At 37.2% G+C, this 22037-nt stretch overlaps 1 protein-coding gene and 1 long non-coding RNA gene across 6 annotated transcripts; one reads left to right on the forward strand and one right to left on the reverse strand.

Moving 5' to 3' along the window:
- Positions 1-5: 5 nt before the first annotated feature.
- On the forward strand, positions 6-21751 carry LOC132908172 (leukocyte tyrosine kinase receptor). Of its 5 annotated transcripts, XM_060961900.1 has the most exons (26): positions 6-267; positions 2335-2539; positions 6896-7444; positions 7729-7921; positions 7999-8126; positions 8519-8650; positions 8742-8897; positions 9966-10096; positions 10173-10345; positions 10463-10557; positions 10639-10737; positions 10850-11030; positions 11111-11258; positions 11440-11586; positions 11706-11880; positions 12216-12413; positions 12665-12910; positions 13001-13102; positions 13259-13454; positions 13833-14112; positions 14428-14720; positions 14955-15180; positions 17079-17195; positions 17312-17584; positions 18778-19248; positions 19942-21751. In XM_060961900.1, exons 3-26 carry the CDS (start codon positions 7105-7107, stop codon positions 19987-19989), a joined length of 4548 nt encoding a protein of 1515 aa, XP_060817883.1. In that variant the 5' UTR covers positions 6-267; positions 2335-2539; positions 6896-7104; the 3' UTR covers positions 19990-21751. The 5 variants fall into 5 exon arrangements, with proteins under 5 accessions (XP_060817883.1, XP_060817884.1, XP_060817881.1 ...); XM_060961901.1 differs by lacking the exon at positions 6-267 and having other exon boundaries at positions 2261-2539; positions 19897-21751; XM_060961898.1 differs by lacking the exon at positions 6-267 and having other exon boundaries at positions 2261-2539.
- On the reverse strand, positions 3787-4497 carry LOC132908230 (uncharacterized). Its single transcript, XR_009658332.1, has 2 exons — positions 4202-4497; positions 3787-4046 (listed from the first exon to the last, which is right to left on the reverse strand). It is a non-coding gene; the product is annotated as an uncharacterized LOC132908230 (long non-coding RNA).
- Positions 21752-22037: the final 286 nt, after the last annotated feature.

Consider the following 22037-nt stretch of genomic DNA (forward strand, 5'->3'; position numbering starts at 1 on the left):
TCAGTCGGGATGACTCTCGCGTTGGCTATCGGCGATCCTCGCAGTCTCAGCTGATAGCGTTCTCGGTGAGCGTGTGTCGCGAGGTAGTGAGCGAGCGAGCGACAAAGCGAAAAGGGTGGTTCGTTGTTGGGGTGACAGATGCGAGAGGTCGCCGCGGAGAAAATATGTGATCGGTTGATGGAACGCGGTTATTAGATGTGTGATCTGTTTGTGTACACGGGACGATTCGCGGATACTCGAAGCTGACTGACCTCGTTGCTACTCCATGTAAGTACCACCTATTTAATCGAATTTTTGTTGCTACTTGAACTTAGAGCAAGATAAATAAGACATTTTTATACAAGTGTTACTTTATTTCACGAGCCATCGTTTGTACAATTTTTACTCAAATTGAGATGCGGAATATATAGAGAGGAAGCGTGTTTAGAAAAATATTTCAAACCGTAGGAAAAAGGATCTGTACCGTATTGATATTTGAGCTTCCAAACGTAACTCTCCCACGGTTAAAATTTCATGCTTGAAATTTATCAGACGTAACAATATTCGAGGGTGTAGAAAGTGGAGAAAAGCCAGCTCGGTTTGTCATACGTTTAAAATATCTCGACCTAAACGAAATGCAAGGAACGGTGATACCTTCGTAGCATGATTTATCAAAATTCGATATCTCGTGTCAAATCACAGATCGTCCTATTCTGCCGTTTCGCTCTTTCAAACAGCAGTGATTTTTCTTGTGCAATTTTTCGAAGATCAAACACCTTAATTAAGACAAAAAATATTAAAAGCAGCTGAATCGAGTTGGAAAATAATCTTTGCGCAATTCGTAACGTATTGTACGCGAGTTTGTTTCATTGCATAATTAATTAATAATTAATTAATAATTATGCAACACCAGAGAAATCAACTTTTCCTTTATTCGTGATATTAATATGTGCAGCACGTACTTGTCAATACGACATTCATCGACTTTTTAATTTTTTAGTAAATATCATTAGCCTTTGAAACGTTTTATCTTATTTCGTTATAGTTTTAATGTATTTTCCTATACGCTTCTGTCACCTGTTAGTATATTTTTCAACGAATTATAACGATTGCGCGCCGAATGAATTCAAGATTGAGTTTCTTGTTCCTGAAGCAACCAAAGGAAACCTGATATCAGAACGATAATTAATCTGTTTCCTACACTAACGATAAATTAATAGGCTATTCTATGCGCTATCATCGAATTAGCGATAAAAGATAAAAATATGATTAAAATTATTCGTTACTCGTACAATAGTGTTCGTAGCAGAGCTGTACTAGTTGCTTTTCTCTATTACTGTCGCGTGGCGAATAGTTGTTCAATTTTTATTTTTACTTCATGCCTCACGTGATATTTGAGACATTGGTGATTTTTGGTGTGTAAAATTAATTGGTAAGAAGCATCCGCCGTATTGTATTTGACATTTTCGAGAACCGAAGTACTTTTCGGAAAGGCAACTCGAGAAAGAATCGAAGAAGAATTCTCGTCGATTGTCGGTAGAAAACGTCGCCGTATTCGCGAGCGCGTGAACTTGCGGCATAACCTCTCAATTTTGTTAACCTCCGTGTATCATCGACGCGTTTCATTGCTCTCGTACTAAGCATGTTTACAACGCGACGCCACGCAGGTATGCACGCGTTCCTGTTGCATAGAAAATTTACTACTGTCTCGCGCGTGATAGTAGCGTGCATACTCGACTAACGCAAAACTATGAAACTCGGGTAAACTTATTGTGAGAATTCGAAGTAAAGCACAGAGCATGAAAAGCGTATAAAAGTGATAAATCCAGAAAATTAGTGGATAAATCGGAGAAGACTGCGTGATTGTACGCGCGAGGGAAAGAGAAGGGGAAAGAGAAGCGGAAATAAGAGTAACGAGTATCGTTGAAATTGCGTCGAATTGAGTCGGGGGAGCACTTAATTCGCACTTATGGAACGACCGCTCGAATATTCCGGAAAAGAGGGAGATGGCGTTCTAAAGAGAGGAAAAGATAGGCAGACAGACAGACAGACAGAGAATGTGTGGAGGAACGCGTAGCGCGCGAGAATTGAAGGGTATCGGATCACGAAAGGAAGAGAGAGAAGAGGGTGGATAACACGCACGCTGGCTAGTAGAGAGAAAAATAAAACTGTCATTGTCGTTAACAACAGACGACAGATTATCCAGTTGAGAGTACGAGATCCTATAACGCGATGCGACTAGTTACGATTTGTCGTTCGTCAGGATCGTGTTATCATCTTCTGTCTCTTCAGTTTCCTCGAAAACGTTGTACATTTGAAACGTGACATTCCCTAAACGTATTGCATTTCGCACAGGTGACAAGAATCGCGGCAAGCATCGTAATTGGTGGCTAGCGAATTATCGAAAGCTATTGAAGTTCGTACTTTCTACCGGATGATAAGGGATTGGAGGAAGAAAGCGCTCGGCGATTGAACATACCGAGGGTCTGCTAATGATACGGAACAGATGAACCACGGGAAACTATGCTGGCATATTGTACAACGTTATTTTCGATCGAAGGTATGCCCGACTCTTGATCGGATCGATACTTTCAATAAGATACTTTAACGTACCATTTTTCTTTTTCCTGTTTTTAACCCTGCCGAGACAGATTTCTTTTCCGATGATGAACGATAAAATTTGGAATTTGGATAAATCGACAAAAAGCTGACTCTCGCGGTCGGCGATGTCAGAAAGATTAGAATACAACGGCCATGTTTAAAAGATATCTTGCAACGTTACTAACTTGATTTTCAAACATGTCTATCTTTTATGAATACCGCATCAGCTGTGTTCTGTGTCATTACGTTCGACCTCGATCGACTTTAGGTCGCTTACGATTGTTTTATCATCTCTCAACTTTTTTTCATCGATTTGGTAAAATTTTACCGAAAACAGCGTTCACGCAGTTCCATGTCTTTACTGAAAATCCAAGCCTATGCTTACTTTGTTTATTCGTCTAATTTACTATTTGCAGTCGAACAAGATGGATATAAATCATCATAACGGATTCATTATGTTTTGGTATTATCTAACGTCGTAGAAAAAGAATCAACAGAAAATAGCGATTGCATCCTGTTGTAAAAGATAGCTTCAGTTCCTACCAGATAACGAAGTAACATTTCTTTACTATTTTCGCATATCTATATCTACGTTTGATGATCTGTTGAAAAAAGTAGAAAGAGATTTAACAAAGCTATGAGACTAAGTGTCAGTCCCGAAGGGAAAGCGATGGCACGGTTAAGATTAATTTTTAAATCGTTATCATTATATACGTTATATGCAATTTAATTTTTGAAGTTACATTAAGAGGAAGTTTGTAAATTAGAATTGAGCTAGATATTACAGAACCCAATTTTTTTTTTTTTTTTTAATTTTATTTTGGTTATTTTACAATTTGTCCTTATGGACATTTGGTAAAGTGTTATATCTCATTGGTAAATAAAAAAATAAAAAATAAATATAGCATGTGGGCGGCTACCCCCAGCGGGGTGCCAGCTTCGTTTTTTCTAAGTTATATCTTTTATGACAGAACCCAAATGACAATAATTTTTAAATTATCGTCATTATATACATATATTAATGTAGTTCGATGCAAAACTATAATTGAACGATCGGATTCTTAACTGTCGACCTAACCATGGGCTTCGTTGGACTTACCATTAAAAATGGTGATGTACTATGTTGGTGCCGTTTTCGATCTTCATAATTTTCCCATTCATACAATTTATTCATCGATCGTCTAGAAGAGCGTGTCTTTTTAAAAATTTATTGTATTGTATTTATAACTTCGACTTGAAATTCTAGAATTTCATCATCGTTGAATATACGTAACGATGACAAAAGACTTTTAGAAAATGGAATGCGATCACTTTCTTTCTCACTTTTGGGAAATTTTATTTGCTAATCTATTAATTTTATCAACATCTTTTTATCCCAAATAGCGAACCTTCGCTGCACGAACGATATTAAAAATCCCGTATTTATTTTTATCATTTCCCACTCTTCTATAGTCTCCGTGACTCTTCTGAAAATAGGTTGTCGATATAAAAGAAAATCGACCGATATCCACCGATTCTTTTTAACTGCTGAATCATTTCGTACGTTGACAAAACTGAGCGTCAACAGCGACCGGATCGGTGATTTCACGATATACACGTATATAAAACGTATGTAACTTACACAACAGACGTTTGAATCGACGAGTGAATAATTCGTCGTAGCGCGAATAAGCTATTACAATAACAGCTATTACGCACTTCATTGAAACCATGTTTTGGTAGCTGAACGTGCGACGAAAATACGGAAACGTGTGGACGCTGTTTCCGGTAAAATCACCGCAATTACTTGTAAATTACCGACGAAAAGACCGTCTGAACGAGCTGTTACTCGCTTCCTTTGGAGATGTATTCGATGTTGGAAACTGCGGCTCAGCCTGCTTCTTTTGCCTTGCATACTTTGTGGCTATGTGACAGCAGCAGGCACTACCTCGCACTGTCTGCGCTACAAAGTTGCTTCATAATTTGAACTGCAACGGATTCGCTGCTATTAGGAATATCGTATTACGAAACATTAAACCACTGTTTTAAGAGACAGCAACTTTATGCTATGGGAAATTATATCGTTCGCTACACGTGGCTACTTTAGGCTACTAAAATATGGATGTGTATATTTCGATTGTAATCTTTCATCGTATAACCAACGCTATGTCGACCATACTAATTTTGAAACATCTAACTTGTTAATTTTGACTCCAGTTTATCCCAACAATTTTTATTCTTATTTCGTTCTTTTTAGAGGAAAATATGCTTACTTATGCAATATGTACGTCCATACGTACGAGTTTAGACTTCGTAAAACTTGGGTCGAAATTGTTGACCAATCTGTTTGAAATATGTATATATTTTGAATAACAATCGATTTCATAACAGGGAAAAATATGCTAAATGTCTGGCGTGTAGCAGTTGTTTCTTACTGTCAAAAGCTTCCCGAATATCTATAAGACTTGTAACGCAGTATTATTGTTACGGAATGATACGAGCAATGGACAATCGTTAGATGCGCTATCGATTCACCTGATATCTTACGCATTATTAATATCCCGTTATACGGCAAGTACAGTATATGTAGTATGTCGTTAAGCTTTTGAACCAAGAGTGACTAAAAGATCGATAGAAATATCCTGAATAATTTGTTCATGGTGTCTATGGATACAAGTTGGAGACACATGATATCTATTGATACGTCTAGCCTCCTATCTACGTTCGTTCTTTCTCGACTTTTCTGTCGTCAAGTTGTAAATCTACCCAAATGCTATTTCTATGTCCAATTCTCCGACACAGAGATTTTCGGGAATTGCTAGTTTCTTTTATTTCGCTGCAAAAAATGTACATAATTAGAAAGTACAATCTTATGATATTTTTTTAAGTTACACGATCGTGTTTTCAAACCCTTATCTCTTCTTCTGTCCATAGAATATTTTTGTTAAGAAGGAGGTACAAGCTGTCGAGAAACGTAGGTGCTCGTTCGCTACGAACCTACGAAAAATAGATACAGGTTTCGAGCCATTATATCGTGTACAGGGTTACTAGACAAAGATTTACAAAGAGGGAACGACAGGTGGATCCATTTTCAGCGAGTTCGCGTCGCTGAACAGTAGCCAGAATTAGCTAGAATTTTGCAAGCATTCGTTGAATTTCGATCGATGTTCGCTAGTTGACGATAGTTATCGCTTTTCACTCGACGAGAAAAGATTGGACAAACGGTTAAAAGCGGGTAAATTATGGTTAAATATTAAAAAAAAAAAAAAAAAAAGGGGGGGGGGGCACAATGACCGTTTCTTTCGATTTCCTATGGTTTCGAATAATTTGTTCCGTTAAAAAGATTCCTGTTATCTATATACCCGCGTGGAATATTAGATAAAATGCAACTGCGTGAAAATGTTTTGCGGTAGATAGAAAATAATCTTTCCACTCGGACATTGAAAAATCTTTGCTGTCTTGAATTATCGCTGCAAGGAAAAGAAGTTGGAAATATGAAATATTGGTAATATAAAGTAATCGATAATAAAATCGGTATTCTATCGTACGAATGTTGCGTTCTTCGAACAATCACGTTTCTTTAATTCGTTAGTTTGAACTTGAATGATACAGGTCTTGTCGTGTTCAGAAGTTGAAAAACAAAAGAGCGAACGTAGCTCCTATTCTACGCAAGCGTAATGAAAATGACATTCGGATAAATTTCGCTATTGGCATTACCACCGTTACCAGTACGATGGGTCGTCTTCGTTATTACCGACATGCCGGAAATTATGAAATATCGACGAATCAGTTATTCCATTTCCGCCAATCACCGCATCGTTTCATCATCCAGTTCGTCCTCTCGTTTTCACGAGTAATTTTCTTTGCTTTACCTATAGCTCTGCTATAACGATACAGCGTAAAAAACATTACTTTTATTATGTAAATATTAAGCAAAATAAGCGGAATTATTGAATAACATTCCCATATTTTCCTTTGTCTTACGTTTTACGTTTCTTACAACTTGGATATTTTCGGTTTTCTCTGATTTTGTGGGCCAAAGGTTCCAACATCGAAGGCAGATAAATAGAATCTCATTCGACCGTTACTTGCGTACTAAACGACTGTAATAATAATTCAGAAAATTGCTGCCTGGAAGTCTGTAAAAATGAAAAAACCGCTGAGTTCGTTGTTTATTAAAAATACCGAGAAGGCTTCGGCGGACAGGAAACCGCAAAAGTTCGAACTGCAATTGTACAAGTAATTAGAGAGCTTGCTAGAAATCTGCTCGCTCGATGTTCGAAGGCTTCGGAAACGTATGAATTACTCGATCAGGCGCGTTTTCTGCGACGAACAGGTAGCTGCAAGCTTCGTTGAAACCACTGATTCCGACAGTGATGAGAATGCCGGTGTCGGACGTTTATTACGTAATGAGAGGAAAACAGCTGCTAGAAGAAGAGAAATCCTTAAACGAAAGGAAGGACAGAAGGAAAACGCGTGTAAAAATTTGTTGGCTGCTACGTTTGCAGGGTATATCGAACGGATACACGAGGAAAGTACAGAGTAATGGTGAAAAGTACGCGGTCTGGGGTGTTGAGCGCGAATTTCAAACAGCCGAGTCACACCTCGGTGCACGGTTGGCGGCGTAAATTCGGCTTTAAAGGCGATCTATTGTTGAGAATCCTTGTTGGGCTGTTTTACATCACGGGTACCACTTGCGATTGGCAAGAGAGGATGCCGCGCGGGACCAACAACTTACAGATTGCTCTGAGCCGATTGAGTCAGCTCGGCTACTGCGACCTTGAGGAGACCTGTGATTGGAGGTGGGATGATACCTTCAAAAGAACCACGCCATCGGTACGAAATAGGCACGGGCCTACCGTCGATGCCAGTAATTCGACCAAGGGTAAGATGCGCTTCTTAAACGTTAGATCTACCAAATCTAATCAGCTAATTTTCGTTTCAATCGTTTCGATTATTATTATTTAATAAAAGTAAATGTATTTAGCTACGCGTTAGATCATAGGTGGATAGTTTTCGTGTTAATTCGTTCCGTACGTTATAGAGCCCAGCCGATACTTGTACCTTTACACAACATACGTATAATATCGATTTGGGTACCGGATGCAAATTAAAAGCTGGAACTCGCGCGAAAAATTTTTTCTAACGATAATTATTTTTTTTGGCCAGGACATTTTTTATGGTTCACCGGTCCTGGAAAGACTCAAATATGGTCCTCCACGATTCCTCCCACTGGATTACATTGTGTATTAGAATTATCTCTGTATCAAGTGGAGATGAGCAGTGGGGATATCGAACTACTCATAATCAAGAATAATACAAGTTGGGTTGCCACGGGAAAGCCAGGAAATAATTACGCAGAGTATGTAATCGCATGAAAATCTTATTCGTAGTATAGATAAAAATTAGAGTTAGTTTGATTTACTCGCTGCATTACAGATGGAGAGTAATGCGTTTCACACTAGGAACAATTAGTCAGCCACATCAATTACTTATAGAGATGACGGTGCCCTATTCTAACTCTAGCATCGCTGTTGATAATATTCATCTGATCGACTGTTTTCCTGGTAATTATTATCTCTATTTGGAGATTATTCTTATGGTAAATAGCTTCGCGACAGGAAAGTCGCTTGTCAACTATGATGTCGAACTACGATAATTTTCATACTAGGTATATGAAACGCATCGCATTGCCATATTACCCGTACAAGTAACGTGTATGAAACAAGTAGAATCGTAGCAGCATCGCATTCAGACAGAAACATCGTGGAATTTCTCTGCATGTCCCACTGGTGAACGAACGAGAAAAAGAACAAAATAATAGGACGAAATATAGTAAAGGAAATTTCAAGTTTCTAGAACTAGAAAGCTCGACGCGGTGTAATTTAAACACGTGAAGAAACTGAACAAACGTTGATGTATGCTCGAGAAAAGAAAAACAAATGCATCTTGTTTGCAGAATCAACACCGGTGAAGACGGCCTGCACGGAGGACATGTACCGCTGTAAGAATGGCTCCTGTCTAAACAGAACACGTGTTTGTGACTTAACGAAAGACTGCGCCGATGGCGAAGACGAAGGCGGTGATTGCGGTAATTGTTAAATTATTACCTAGCGCTTTTCGCTCCGATTTCATCGTTCCAATGCATGACAGACTATAATAAAGGTGTATTCGTATTCCAGACAAAATACCGGAAAACGCCAGATGCAATTTCGAGCAGGGATGGTGCGGCTGGAAGAATGTACCGGAAAGACCTTTAAATTGGACGCTCCATCGTGGTGCAACACCGTCCGAGAAAACTGGACCTAGTTACGATCATACATACCGCAATGCGTCCGGTGTGTATATGTACATGTATATACGTATATGTATATATGCACGTATAGTTACATATGCCCTCGTCTGCATTTACGTTTCAACGAACCTCGCATTTGCTCTGATTTTTTAACTACGCTTATCTAGATTTATTATTAATTTCATGAATGAATCAATGAAAGCGTGGGAATAACCATGTACGGGAGTTTTGTCTAATTTTTATTAAATTAATCGTACTGTAAAATTGCAAAAAATAATTAAAACTCAATAACGAAATATTCGTTGCACGTGCGTGACGTTATCGATTACAAAACATGGTTCGAATATTCGGTCATCCATAAGTTTCATAAGCAACGTCGTTTCTTAATTCTAACTTTGTGAAACAAATTAATACTTACGTTTATTCTTACGTAACGCAACGCGTAGAGCACTCTTCGACGTTTGTCCGCGTCGACGATTGCACAGAGAATGAAAAAGTATCCTAGGCGTGGCAGTCAAGCAAAAAGCTATTGTGGCCTGTAGAGCCCACTACCACGCAGTAAGACAGAGGGTCTAATTAATGAAAAAATCTTCGAATGTCTTTGCTTTCTCTTCTTATAACATAGCCATAGTAACGAAGGTCAGGCGACTATTCCAGACGTTCAAAGCTTATCTTCTTATGTATTTTTCATATCCTTGGTTCGTGTTCTTACTTGTACCGCCTTTTCTAAATTCGTGTAGTGCACAATGCCGCGAATGGTTTTCGTTGACACTTAGTGTACAACCTCTTTTTATGTATCGATCTAATTGCTTTGAATACACATTATGGTTGCGGAATGTCGAGAGGGTACTCTAACAAATGTTGCTAGAAACGCATCAGCGAAATATGAGACGCACATTTATCTAAAGTAAGATAAGAAACGTCGTTACTTATAGAATGACCTGAAAGGAGCATATTTTTATCAACGATATGGCTTCTTCTTTTATCTTCGAATTTTTCTTAAATAGATAAAATATAAATACAAATGCAACTTATATGTAACTTTTATCCAAATGACAGACTAGAAATACTTTTGGTAAACAGTTATCTTCATGTTAATTTTCCATTACAGGGACATACGCCTATGTAAGTATGTCACCTCGAGTGGAATATGGTAGTCGTGGTACCATTGAGAGTCCATTGTACAATCCAACGCCACCTTATAATGGCGATCCAAAAAGTCCTTATTATAAATCATGTCAAGTAAGTTGTTTTATCTTAAAATAAACGAAATATTATAGTAAATACAAAACGTATTAATATGTATGTATGTGAACAGGTGCGGTTCTTTTATCATCAATATGGTGCAAACAGCGGTTCGCTTGGATTGTATCTAATTCAGGTGAAACCCCATCAACGTCATACGGAACGATTATGGTGGTCTTATCTTAGCGGCGACAAAAGTGATGTTTGGTACAATCAAGCTGTTCCTCTGCCCGATATCAAATACAGGTGTTCATTTATTAAAGCGTTCAATTTCATTTAGATATTAAATATCATAAAGATATTGTGAAATTTAGTCGAAGATATGAAAAAAGCGATGATCTAATACGTATACTATTTGTCCAGATATTCGTTACAGTTTGAGGCAAGCAGAGGCTATTATTCGAAAGCTGATGTAGCGATCGATGACTTTTCTCTGAGTCCGGAGTGTTTCGGCATTGGTAATCTTTCGAATGAATAACCAACGATACCTTATGTGTACTTATTAAAATACTTATATACTATATCACACCTTTTATTAGGAGTTCCTCCTGAAGTCGTGGGAACTTTCAATTACTACAATCCTGTTATAGAATCGGGAACAGTTCCACCTCCACATATCGACTTTGTTAACGAAACTGGTACCGTGTTTCAACTATTCTAATAAAAATATCACTGTTCATTCTACGAAGTTTTTACACAATACATATCGAAATTTCTTTATCACATTATTCTTTGTATTCGTTTTTTCAGTTATACGAATTACTACATGTGGAAATACAGGAAGAACAGGTCCCAATAGCGAACAATGTACCGAGGAATACAATAGCACAGATATAGAAGTACTTACATCTTCTGCGGCAGTGGAAAAGTCTGTTCCCTTCAATTTAAATGGAGTTCAACGGTGGACAGCACCTCGTGGTGGATATTACACGTGAGAATTTATTCGAAATTCTCTGAATTGTCATTTATAAAATATTAAAACAACTAACATTTACATCATCGTGAATGTAGATTGATTGCAATGGGTGCCCGTGGAGGAAAAGGTTCTAGCGGTATGGGAAGTACATTGGGTGCACTTGCCCGTGGTGTAATTGAATTAGCAAAAGGTGAAGAATTGTATTTTATGGTGGGACAGCCAGGAATGGACGCATGTCCTAAAGTAAGAATCATATATTTACTGTATAGTACGAACAACATAAAAGCATCGATGTTCCGTTGATGAAACGATTTTACATACACACGTGTAATATTTATTTCGGAATTTTTTGGAAATCATTCCAAAAAGTTCTTGAAAATGAATATTCTTTAACCATACATGATAAATGATGAATTGTTTTTAGAACTTGGGATTAGAATTAGATAGCTGTCAACGTGTTGGATCGTACGGATCCTCTATTCCTTCAGGGGGTTCTAAAGTACACAAAGTAAAGAATATCAAGATAAAAGACGGTGGTGGTGGTGGCGGCGGAGCAACCTACATTTTTAAAGTAAGCGAATATCTTTCAATTATTAAAATATTTAAAAATTATCGTGCCTAATTCGTAACGTAATTAAATTATCGCCTAATACTTGTTATGTCCTTGGCTGTCACTTTCTTATGTTACAGATAAAAAAGAACGGACGCCAACATCCGATACTTATCGCAGGAGGTGGTGGTGGTTTAGGACTGGGACCATTTATCAGTAATGGCCATCAACATGATCAACATGACCAACATGGACAAGCAACCGCTCCTTTCGGAACAAAACCCATGTCGGGAATGATTCTTTCAGCAGAAGCAGGTAAATTATAGTTAGAAAGTTAGATCTCTAATTTACATCTTTAGTGTGACATATACATTATTATTATTATTATTATTATTATTATTATTTTAGAAAATTGCTCTTCAATAGATCGTTACTTTTCATAAAAAGAACTATACGTTTCCTTAATAACGAAAGTATTAACGTTAAGGGAAAAAAGTACGAAAAAGAAACGAGTAATCTTATAGTTTACAATTCAATTAAATTTCCGACCTGGAGGTCAACCAACGATGCTTCAATTTTATTTAGGCGACGTTGTGTTGTAGCTCTAAGTTGCTTCAAAATTCTGTCAGTCACATAAATCTATGATATAGATACAGGCGGTCCTGGCGGTGGATGGAACGGGTCATCGACTAGCGTTTCGGGTCAACGATCTTCCGCTGGCGGGTCCCTTGTTACGGGTGGCATAGGTGGAATCGGTTGCGGTCCTGGAAATTCGAATCACGCAAACGGAGGATTCGGTGGCGGAGGTGGTGGATGTCTTACAGGAGGCGGTGGCGGTGGTTACATAGGTAACGAATCGGTATTAAAGCGATTTCAAACATCAAAATTACGATGAATCATGCACAAATTTAGGTAACTGTTGTGCGTTGTCTTCGATCGTAGTTGTATTCGAAATTCCTAACTCCTGTGTTTCAAGTATTCAGTGTTTTGAATTTCAGATCAGGGCCGATTGATGAAAGGATAATCTAATTTTATCTTGACCATTAATTCTTATCGAAAGAATCTACTTCTCGATAATTCCATGAATAAAATGATTCAGGTGGTAATACCGGTCACAAGGAACGGGGTAACGGTGAAGGTGGTTACTCCTACGCTAGTCGCGAACTTATGCACGTTCATTTCCTGGCAGGAATAAATCATAATGCTGGGGAGGTTTACATTATTCCTGCTGTCAGCGGTTGTCAATGCGACTTCCGTTGCGTTTGTCTCGATCGGTATCTTAGCGAGATAAAGTGTCTGTGCCCTCCAGGCTGGCTATTAAGTAACGATTCGAAATCTTGCGTTAGTAAGTAAACCGAGAAACAAGCCAACTTCTTTTCCTTTTTCACGATCGATTTGCATAAAATTACGTATATAATAATTGTTCTATTAGCAGTGGCTGACGAATCGAAGGTTACTCATCAAACGTACATAATCTTGCTGACAGCTGTAAGCATTGGCCTATTCTTTGCTTTCACCGCAGTCTGCCTACTACTTTGTAAGAAACTATTCGATACCGTAACATACATAATTTTCTCTAATCTTCGAGATTTCGTATCTTGAAAAACGCGAGCGATGTTTGAAACGTTTGAAAGTAGATAGTAACCTGTATAGTGTTACCTCGATGGTAAATGCGAATCATTTTTGTCGATAGTTAATCGTTACCAAAGTCGAAAGGCACTTTTACAACGACGACAAATAATGTTTGGTAACGGAACTGAATTAAGGTCTTTACGTGCTGTCTCCGAAACTATGATGACTGAATTCAATCCGAACTACGAGTTTGCTGGAAATCTCTATAGCTTTAAAGACTTGCCGCAAATCCCTCGCGAATATATCACTTTGGTAAAGTAAGTATAAATTTCATGGCAATTTTCCACCAACGATCGAATCTATTAAGGATCAACGTTCTTTTCACTTAACGATTTACACATGTGTATATCGCATACGTATAATTTCTATGATTTTTTTCTCCGACTCATTTAATGTAAAGTACCTGTTACTTTAATGCATTTTGTTAATTCGTAACTTGACGAAACGATGCATAAATTATTTGACTTACATTCTACGATAATGTCGCGAATTTTTTACTTGATCGATTGATCCTTGATGACAGTGACGATGAGTTAAAATTCCGAATTAGAATCTAGTTAAAATAGAGAACGTACTTGTTACTTCTTCTTCGTATATTTTCGAACTAAGCATATTTTCTTCTATCTGTGTGGCAGACCCCTTGGTCAAGGCGCTTTTGGCGAAGTTTTCCAAGGTGTGTACAAATACAGACGCAACGAAGAACACCCTGTCGCTGTGAAGACTATACCTTCTTCGTCCAGGCCTCAAACCGAAGCAGATTTCATGATGGAAGCTTTAATTATGAGCAAATTTAATCACCCTAATATAGTACACTTTATCGGAGTTTCTTTTGATAAAAATCCAAAATACATTGTGTTAGAATTGCTTGCTGGCGGAAATTTGAAAAACTTTCTTCGAGAAGAAAGGCCACGTGCGGTAAATGGAATTCCTTTTACAAAAAATGCTACAAATTCCTGTACACTACTTTATGCTTGAATATGCAATTTTACATTCATTTATACCTTAAGTTCGAATTAATAAATTTATATTTATGTTAAGAATGTTCATTTTTGTTCCATCATTTGCTATTTACACGATCGAAAGGATTTTTATGCACCCAATTCTTTGTATTTAGTTCGATTAGTTCCTGTTAACTATGTGTCGTTCTCGATTACGATTTAAACAGGGACAGCTGTTAATTTTTGGCGCTCGTCATCATTGGGGTGCATGCGTATATTCCTGTTTTGGCAGGATCGACCGACTTCGTTGACGATGCTGGATTTGATAATGTGCGGGCACGACGTCGCGAATGGTTGCAAATACATGGAAGAGGCTCGATTCATTCATCGAGATATCGCTGCCAGAAACTGTTTGCTTACGTGCAAAGGACCCGGCCGGATAGGCAAAATCGCTGATTTCGGAATGGCCAAGGATATTTATAGAAGCGATTATTATAGGAAGGGAGGCAAAGCTATGTTACCGATCAAATGGATGCCACCGGAAAGCTTTTTGGATGGAATATTCACTACGAAAACCGACGTTTGGTGAGTTCTATTTGACAAAGCAGTTAGTAGGAACGATAAATTCATAGCCACCGAATTAATCAGCAACTCCAACGAATAGCCAATTTAATTATACGTATATGTGTGTACGTGTTTTGTAAATTAGCGCCTTGCTAACAGATTTGAACGATTAATCAGCATTATATTTAAAAGCGTCGATCAGTCTGCCTGCAAGAAAGTAACAACCCTATGTACTTGACTAATCTCCGACTGTAGGGCATTTGGCGTATTGCTGTGGGAAATTATGTCTTTTGGCTACATACCTTATACTGGTTGTACTAATAGAGAAGCCATGACAATGGTAACGTTAGGAGGGCGTCTAGAAAAACCAGCGGGATGCCCTGATCCTATTTATGGAATAATGATACAATGTTGGCACCCACGTCCCGAAGACCGGCCTAGTTTTGCTACTATCGTCGAGAGAATTGGTTACTGCTTACAGGTAAAACTCATTAACTTATTCGTTAATTATAATTCAAGTAATTAACATGTTTAAGTTATGAAGTAGAATGTCATACTCTGATCGACAAGCAATTTCGTAAACGATCATTCCATATATTTCTAAGTGTGTCATAATGTTTGCACCTATCGTCCATCTACCATGTAACAAGCAGAAAAATTACGGATAAATATCCTAAAGTTAAAATGTCCTATTTATTTTTACCATCGTTCTCAGTTTTTACAATAAATTATCTCGCAACAGGTATTCGGTTCTCTTCAGATATTCTAAATTAGAATATGTATGCCAGATGCTTTGTAGGGATTTAACAACAGTTTTACATCCTTTTAATCCTTTTAATTTTAATTTTAAAATTAAACAATTTACATCCTTTTCTGGTGGTTTTACTAGTTTACAGTTCATATGTATATGCTTTATTAAACTTTAAAAAGGAAACTTTTGAACTTTTTGAAAGTTTGGCCAAACGACTTGAGCTACTTGCAGAAGCTAGAAGGACCAGTTTATTAGATAACGTGCAAAATAGATATCTTGGAAAAATTGGAGTTGGTCGGAATTGCGAAGAAAGTAGCAAAGATCACTTGGCAATTATGTATTGGGAAAGACATTATCTTGGATTTCGGTCATTCTTCAATACCCTTGTCTCAACACCCTTAACACCCTTGTCTTTTCTTTGTACGCAGTACAACATTATACACGTATATAAACGAATGCTGGACGAGCTTGAGTCTACTATAGATTCCAATCCAGTGCATGACGCATGTTAAGAATGATTATCATTAATGGTCTGGGTCACTCTTTTAAAATTCGGCCTATTATCAGGATTGGCTGATAATAACGTAATTACAATTCATATTAATATTTTAATAATATTATTATTTTGCATTATGTTTTAATTTTTATGTTTTATCGCTACTATCTGAAATTGGAAACATGAACATCAAGGAATCTAATTAATCGTCTGTCAAAACCGTTTTGCTGTCAGAACTGATTCTCGAAGACATTTCTTACAGCTTCTAAGCAGTTGTAAATAATTATTTAGATTCGTAAAGCATGATAGAAGGATAATAGATGGATCAGTGGCTGGTGGACGTTAACAGATTGCTAAGCGTGACTGGGTATATTTCAAGATACACACATATCGTGTGTGTCTCGTCTAATAATATATGCACATTCGTCCGTAGGTAGAGGGATTAGGGTAATGATACAACAAATAAGAACCTAAGCATAAGTTGGAATAAGAAGTAAACGTTAGAAATATAGTTAATTGGAGGATGAGAGAGACGGATGATCGTACGTGTTGTGTAGGAGGCTGTGTAAATCAGGTTCACGTTCTTTAGGCGGCGAAGTCGAAAATTAAATAATATACATAGTTGCAAAAAATGTCATCGACATCGGTTAACGTTGTTATGAGCTACAAACAGTTCAAAGCTATCATCACAGCGAAAATCACAGTTTATCACTCTTTGACCTATAACTGTGACAAATTGAAATGTTTCGTAACTTGTTGCTTGTTTCCGCATCGACCAATTTCGATAAGATTTCATATACGTATGTATATCACTGACATAAATCTATAAAACGTATTGTTTAAACTTTTATTGTAGGTTAAGATAAAAAAACTTGTAAAAAGTGAGCTTACTATCTTTTTCATTATACCGACAAATTACAATTTTAAAAAAATTTTTTCACGCGTCTACTAAACTAATCTGATCCCTGTAAACTTATCAAAGAAACTCAAGTCGTTTGGTCCAGTTTTGAAAAAGTTATTCTGTTTTAAAAAGTGTCCAAATATTATTAAGGGTCACTGTAGATAAAATATTTTATCGTCTATGTGTCAAGAACGGAGTAAGTAAATTTCAATAAATAATATTTATCCTTAGGATCCTGACGTGATAAATCATCCAACGCCAAATTTCGACATTTTACCAATCTGCGATCGGGAAGTGACGATCATGAGACCAGATCCGGAAACGGAATGCATTAACGTACAGTCAGAAGTGAGTAGCAGATATCGTTTGATATTTCCTTTAAACTTTTAACTTTACAAACTATCTGTTTCGCGACACTTTTCTAAGCATCGACACTTCCTATGTAAATACTATAATTTTTATAGCTGGACGCATGTGGATACATGCAACCCAGAATTATCGATCCGCGATCGGCTAGTCAACGTATGGCTCAAGCTATTGCGGGCAATAATCCTAATGCGAGAAACGAAAATCCGAACCAATTGAATTCAAATGAAAGAAATAACGTGCAACCGACAGACCGTCTGCAAGGACGATTTCAATCTAATCCGTATGGCTCTAATACAGATACTTCTGAACAAACCTTCGGCGGAAACGCGAGTCGCGATGATTTTAGTGATGAGAATAATCATACAGAGGTACATTGGATAAAGCCTGGAAATATTTCTCTTTCTGGCATATATTTCTTTTATCATCGTTTAAATAAACTTTTGCTTATCATTTTGGCTAATTGGAAGTTTGGTTTCTCAGTATTTTTACAAGTTTCTTATCAACTGCTCTAATATAAAGTATAATTACATTGAATTAAAAATTATTCAAATAAATAAAATATAATTATTCACGAAAATATTCGCTTCTTATCTTATACATATATCCAAGTCAAAGCTTCCACTTGTTATTGGATATGTATTACATAAACTTTGATTAACAAATATACTTTAAACTAGGATGCGTTTAACCGAGAAACGATGAGTCAATTGATGGTCAGATATTTTTTCTTCCTTTATCATTTGCACAGATAACAGTATCTCTTAAAAATAACTACTTAAATTACAAATTGAAAATTAATTGAATTATTTATTAATAACTGTGTATAATGCCTGAAAATGGAAATTAAATTTTAATCGATGCTTATACTAACATAGACCATAATGACTGATATTATGACGAATTAAAAATTATTTTAATAATTGAAATATATAATATAACGAAGTATAGATATGTATATAAGATGGAGGGATATTTGTGTGAGTAGCTATGTATGTGTTTGTATATTATATAAAAGTGCTGTCGCTATTGCCTTTTCCTTTTTTTTCTAAAGTAAACTCGCATTCGTGCCAACTGTTAAGTCATGCTTTCCCTTTTTAAGCATCATCTCCTTGGAGATTGAAATCATTTGGTTTTTACTCCGGATGTTGTTTGTTGCACGAGCAGTGTGACATCGTGTTTAATACATTGGCTGTTAATGTTCCTCGCTTCTAACGCAATCCTAATGATTGTTACGTAAATTAGGATAAGTAAAAACTTTAAGTTCATTTTTGTTTAATTCATGCGCGTTACGAATAAATAAAGATATCCCTATGACTTATTTTATCGATATTTCGCTTCTCTTTAGTCTCGTTGAATTTTATTTGATGGGACGAAATTTTATTTGACGAAATTTCTGTCGTATTTCTATCGTCCGATCTATTCAATTAACGTTACTTTATGTTAACCCCCGATATACCATGTATACGTAGCAGCGACGATGCATTAACAACCAATGTTATAAGAAACATGCTGAGCATAATTTACGATATGTATCGTGATGACGATTGTGACGAATTTACAGAACAAACACAAGGTTGACAGCTCAAATTGCGAAGAAAAAAGCGTACATCGAACTTCAAAGGACATCGAAGATAGTGGTAAGTTAAAAATCGAAGACAATGGAAACAACCGTCCAGCAGATATCGAGTGCCGTCGAAGCAGCACGGTCGAAGTGACGGACGTGGATAGAAGAAATGGTAACGGCAGCATAACTACCATCGACACTAACTCCGACTCTCTGATCGTTGCTTCGTCGGATACACCGCCTGACACGACGAATTCGTCACCGAACATACGTACCTGCTCCCCTAGTCACACTGGCCTAAATACGAGTGCCACTAATGTAAATGGAATGTTAAAGAAAAACGCCTTAAAGGCTGCGCTCAGTTTGGACCCGAGCGCTCTATGTCGTGGAACGATACCATACGAAAAAATAGCGTTCTCGCCACCACCACAGCGTTCTAGTACACCTGGAAGTATGGAAATCAAGAAGGTAGATAATTTCATCATTTTTATCGCGTATTTTGCCGAAATTTGTGGCCCAATAGTGGTGGGATTCGAATAATTTGATAACCGGTTCGTCGGAACTGCAAAACTTTTAAGAACCGGTTGAATCCCACCACTGGTGTCATCGTTCACGATTATTTGACAAAGAAACGTTATCCGCGATGTTACGATAGATAGAATTATTTAGACTTTCGTTCGAGCAATTTAACTTCTCCTCTCTTTCTCGGAATTCCTTCGAATTCTCGTAAAAAATTGAATAATATCCAAAGAATCGCAACATGCACTCAGTGAGCGCTCGTAATAAACATTACGATAATTTCTTTAGCGAGATATTCCTTTGTTCTTTTGTTGTTTGTTCGACAACAAAAATTAGATTATTTTTTCCAATCATGGTCATTTACACGCGAAACACATGTAACCCTCTGCACTCTCCACCTTCACTTTCCATTCTAGAAAGTACCAGTTACTGTCACGAAATGTATCGCCCGATGTGTACAAGATGTGGTTGAAGGCCCATTGTCAGTGAAGCGATTCGAGTGCACAGGATTAGCATAATACGTTCGTGAGACTCGATATCGTGTCTTTTATTTCGAATAATCCAGCAACGCTTATCCCTGAATTCGTTTAATCGCAGTTCTATGTATGATGGAACTATCGTCTCTCTGTTCTTCACACGAAGGATCCTCTGGGTCACGAGCTACCAAGGGAAGAGGAATGCTCCTGCTGAGATTTGTACAAAGGGGAGTGACAGGACTCCCCGGTCGTAGATGTTACGATACATGCGACCAACTCCAAATCATTACGACGTTCTGCAACGCTAACCGTAGTATCAATGGCGATGCGTTTCAAGGACTCCTCATCGCTTCTCTGGATACGTGACGAAGAATATTCACGTCGCGTGTACTCCGAAGAAACGCTGCTATAAGTGAATCTTGTGAATTCGCGTTATTTTCTCACTGTTTTCTTTCCTTTCCTTTCCTTTCCTTTTCTTGTCTTTTCCGCCTTCTCTTTCTGTTCTTCGAACGCGAAAACAGCTATTTTCGTCCACATAGAAGAGGGAAGAATTTAATTGCGTTTACTAGATGGGCGGTCGCGCGATATCTGCTAGGACATACATTAATCATAAATCATCGACGAATCACTAAACACAGGGAATTGCAATAACCGTGAAACATTACGAGCTTCAGACCGTCCGTTATTAAATTCAACTAAATCCCTTTTCTCGAAATTGCGTACACGCACATAAGAACACACGCGCATCTTCGTACACATACGTAAAAGTTATACACGTATCTACGTATTATATTGTATGTAAAAGAGTTGAACAAACAAAATAAAAAGAAGAAGAGGAAGAAACAAAACGTAGAGATATTATCGTTGTGTCCGCTACACGCATGCATACCACGGAACAAAAGCATTCAAATCGTTAAATCTGAGACAAATATCATCACGCCGTCACGTATATACGCAATATGTGTACGTATACTTTGTAACAGCTAACATCAACGGATACTTACGTACATCCTATCGCAGTTTCAGCAGACATATTATAAATTATCGAGAAAAACTATGTAGATATAGTTGTTAATGAACCGTTAACATCGATGTTCCTCCTGCAGAAGGATTAATCTGAGAAATTCGTATATACGCGTATATGGTCTCTTTCTTGTTCTTTATGAACTATGTATGCAGGACGATCGTCAGAATCGCAAAAATCGCATAATATATGAACAATTTTTTAAAGATACAAGCGACATACACAACGTGTGATATACATACATAGAAGAAATTTAAATGTGAGAATACAAGCAGAGACAATACGCTATATACAAGACTTAATTTACATCACGGGAAGAAAAAGAGCCTATGGCGTTCTTTCTATACACATCTGTAAACCTTTATGTATACGTATATATACATATATATATATATATAATGTGTACGTGTATAGGTATGTATATATACATACATATATTTGTCGGGAAATTTTAGGCGAGGCTGGTCGAATCGCCTCTATATATTATGATTTTAAAAAATATATATACCATCGTACAACGGTCGTAATTTCTTCACAAAGAGTTTAATTGTTAAAAGGAAAGGGTGAAAATCGATTTCAAACGAAGTACCCAGAACTTAATTGGTCGTCGTTCTTGCCGCTAATTAACCTATCGGCTAATTGTTGGTGCATGAAAAATGACAGATAAATAATAAGATATTCTCGCCTACCTCGTTGATTCGTTGATTATTAGCTTGTGAAAGAACGATGGATGGTGGAAAGTTCATTATTTTAACATCGATCTTGTTGTATACGATCGTTATCATAAAAATGGGCAAAGAAAAAGGTAAATTTTTCGAAACGTAAAAGTTGAGCACAAGCCCTTTTTTATTTTTCTTACAACGATGACGTGCTTTACATACGCTCAGCGTATGAAAGGCAGTCACCATATATCTATACGTGAAACGTAATAAAGACATGTTTGTGGAAAAGACGATGCGTATGTTATTTGTCAATCTCGATAGACTGAGAAACGTCACCGAGTGTCGATTTTTACATGCTATTTCTTGACTCGAATATCTTTTTCGCATTTTTTTTTTTTTCATTCTGTAACATTTGAATGAGAAGGGAATGAGTTTATTAAAAAACAAAAAAGAAGGAAAAAGCACTATGGTATTGTGGTAAGTAAAGTCGACAGACTCTACGCGCATCGTACGTGGTTTAACCGGAAATACGAATTTCTTTACAATTGGAACGCAACGTCTAACGTAATGTCGTAA

Source organism: Bombus pascuorum, chromosome 6 (assembly GCF_905332965.1).
Source record: "Bombus pascuorum chromosome 6, iyBomPasc1.1, whole genome shotgun sequence".
Classification (NCBI taxonomy): Eukaryota; Metazoa; Arthropoda; class Insecta; order Hymenoptera; family Apidae; genus Bombus; species Bombus pascuorum.

What these genes read in the sequence shown, in the direction of transcription:
- LOC132908172 (XM_060961900.1), top strand. Translation starts at nt 7,105, where the DNA reads ATGGTGAAAAGTACGCGGTCTGGGGTGTTGAGCGCGAATTTCAAACAG. An exon ending in AGACGAAGGCGGTGATTGCG is followed by an intron (nt 8,651 to 8,741) that starts GTAATTGTTAAA and finishes TTCGTATTCCAG; the next exon opens with ACAAAATACCGGAAAACGCC. An exon ending in CCTCGTGGTGGATATTACAC is followed by an intron (nt 11,031 to 11,110) that starts GTGAGAATTTAT and finishes TCGTGAATGTAG; the next exon opens with ATTGATTGCAATGGGTGCCC.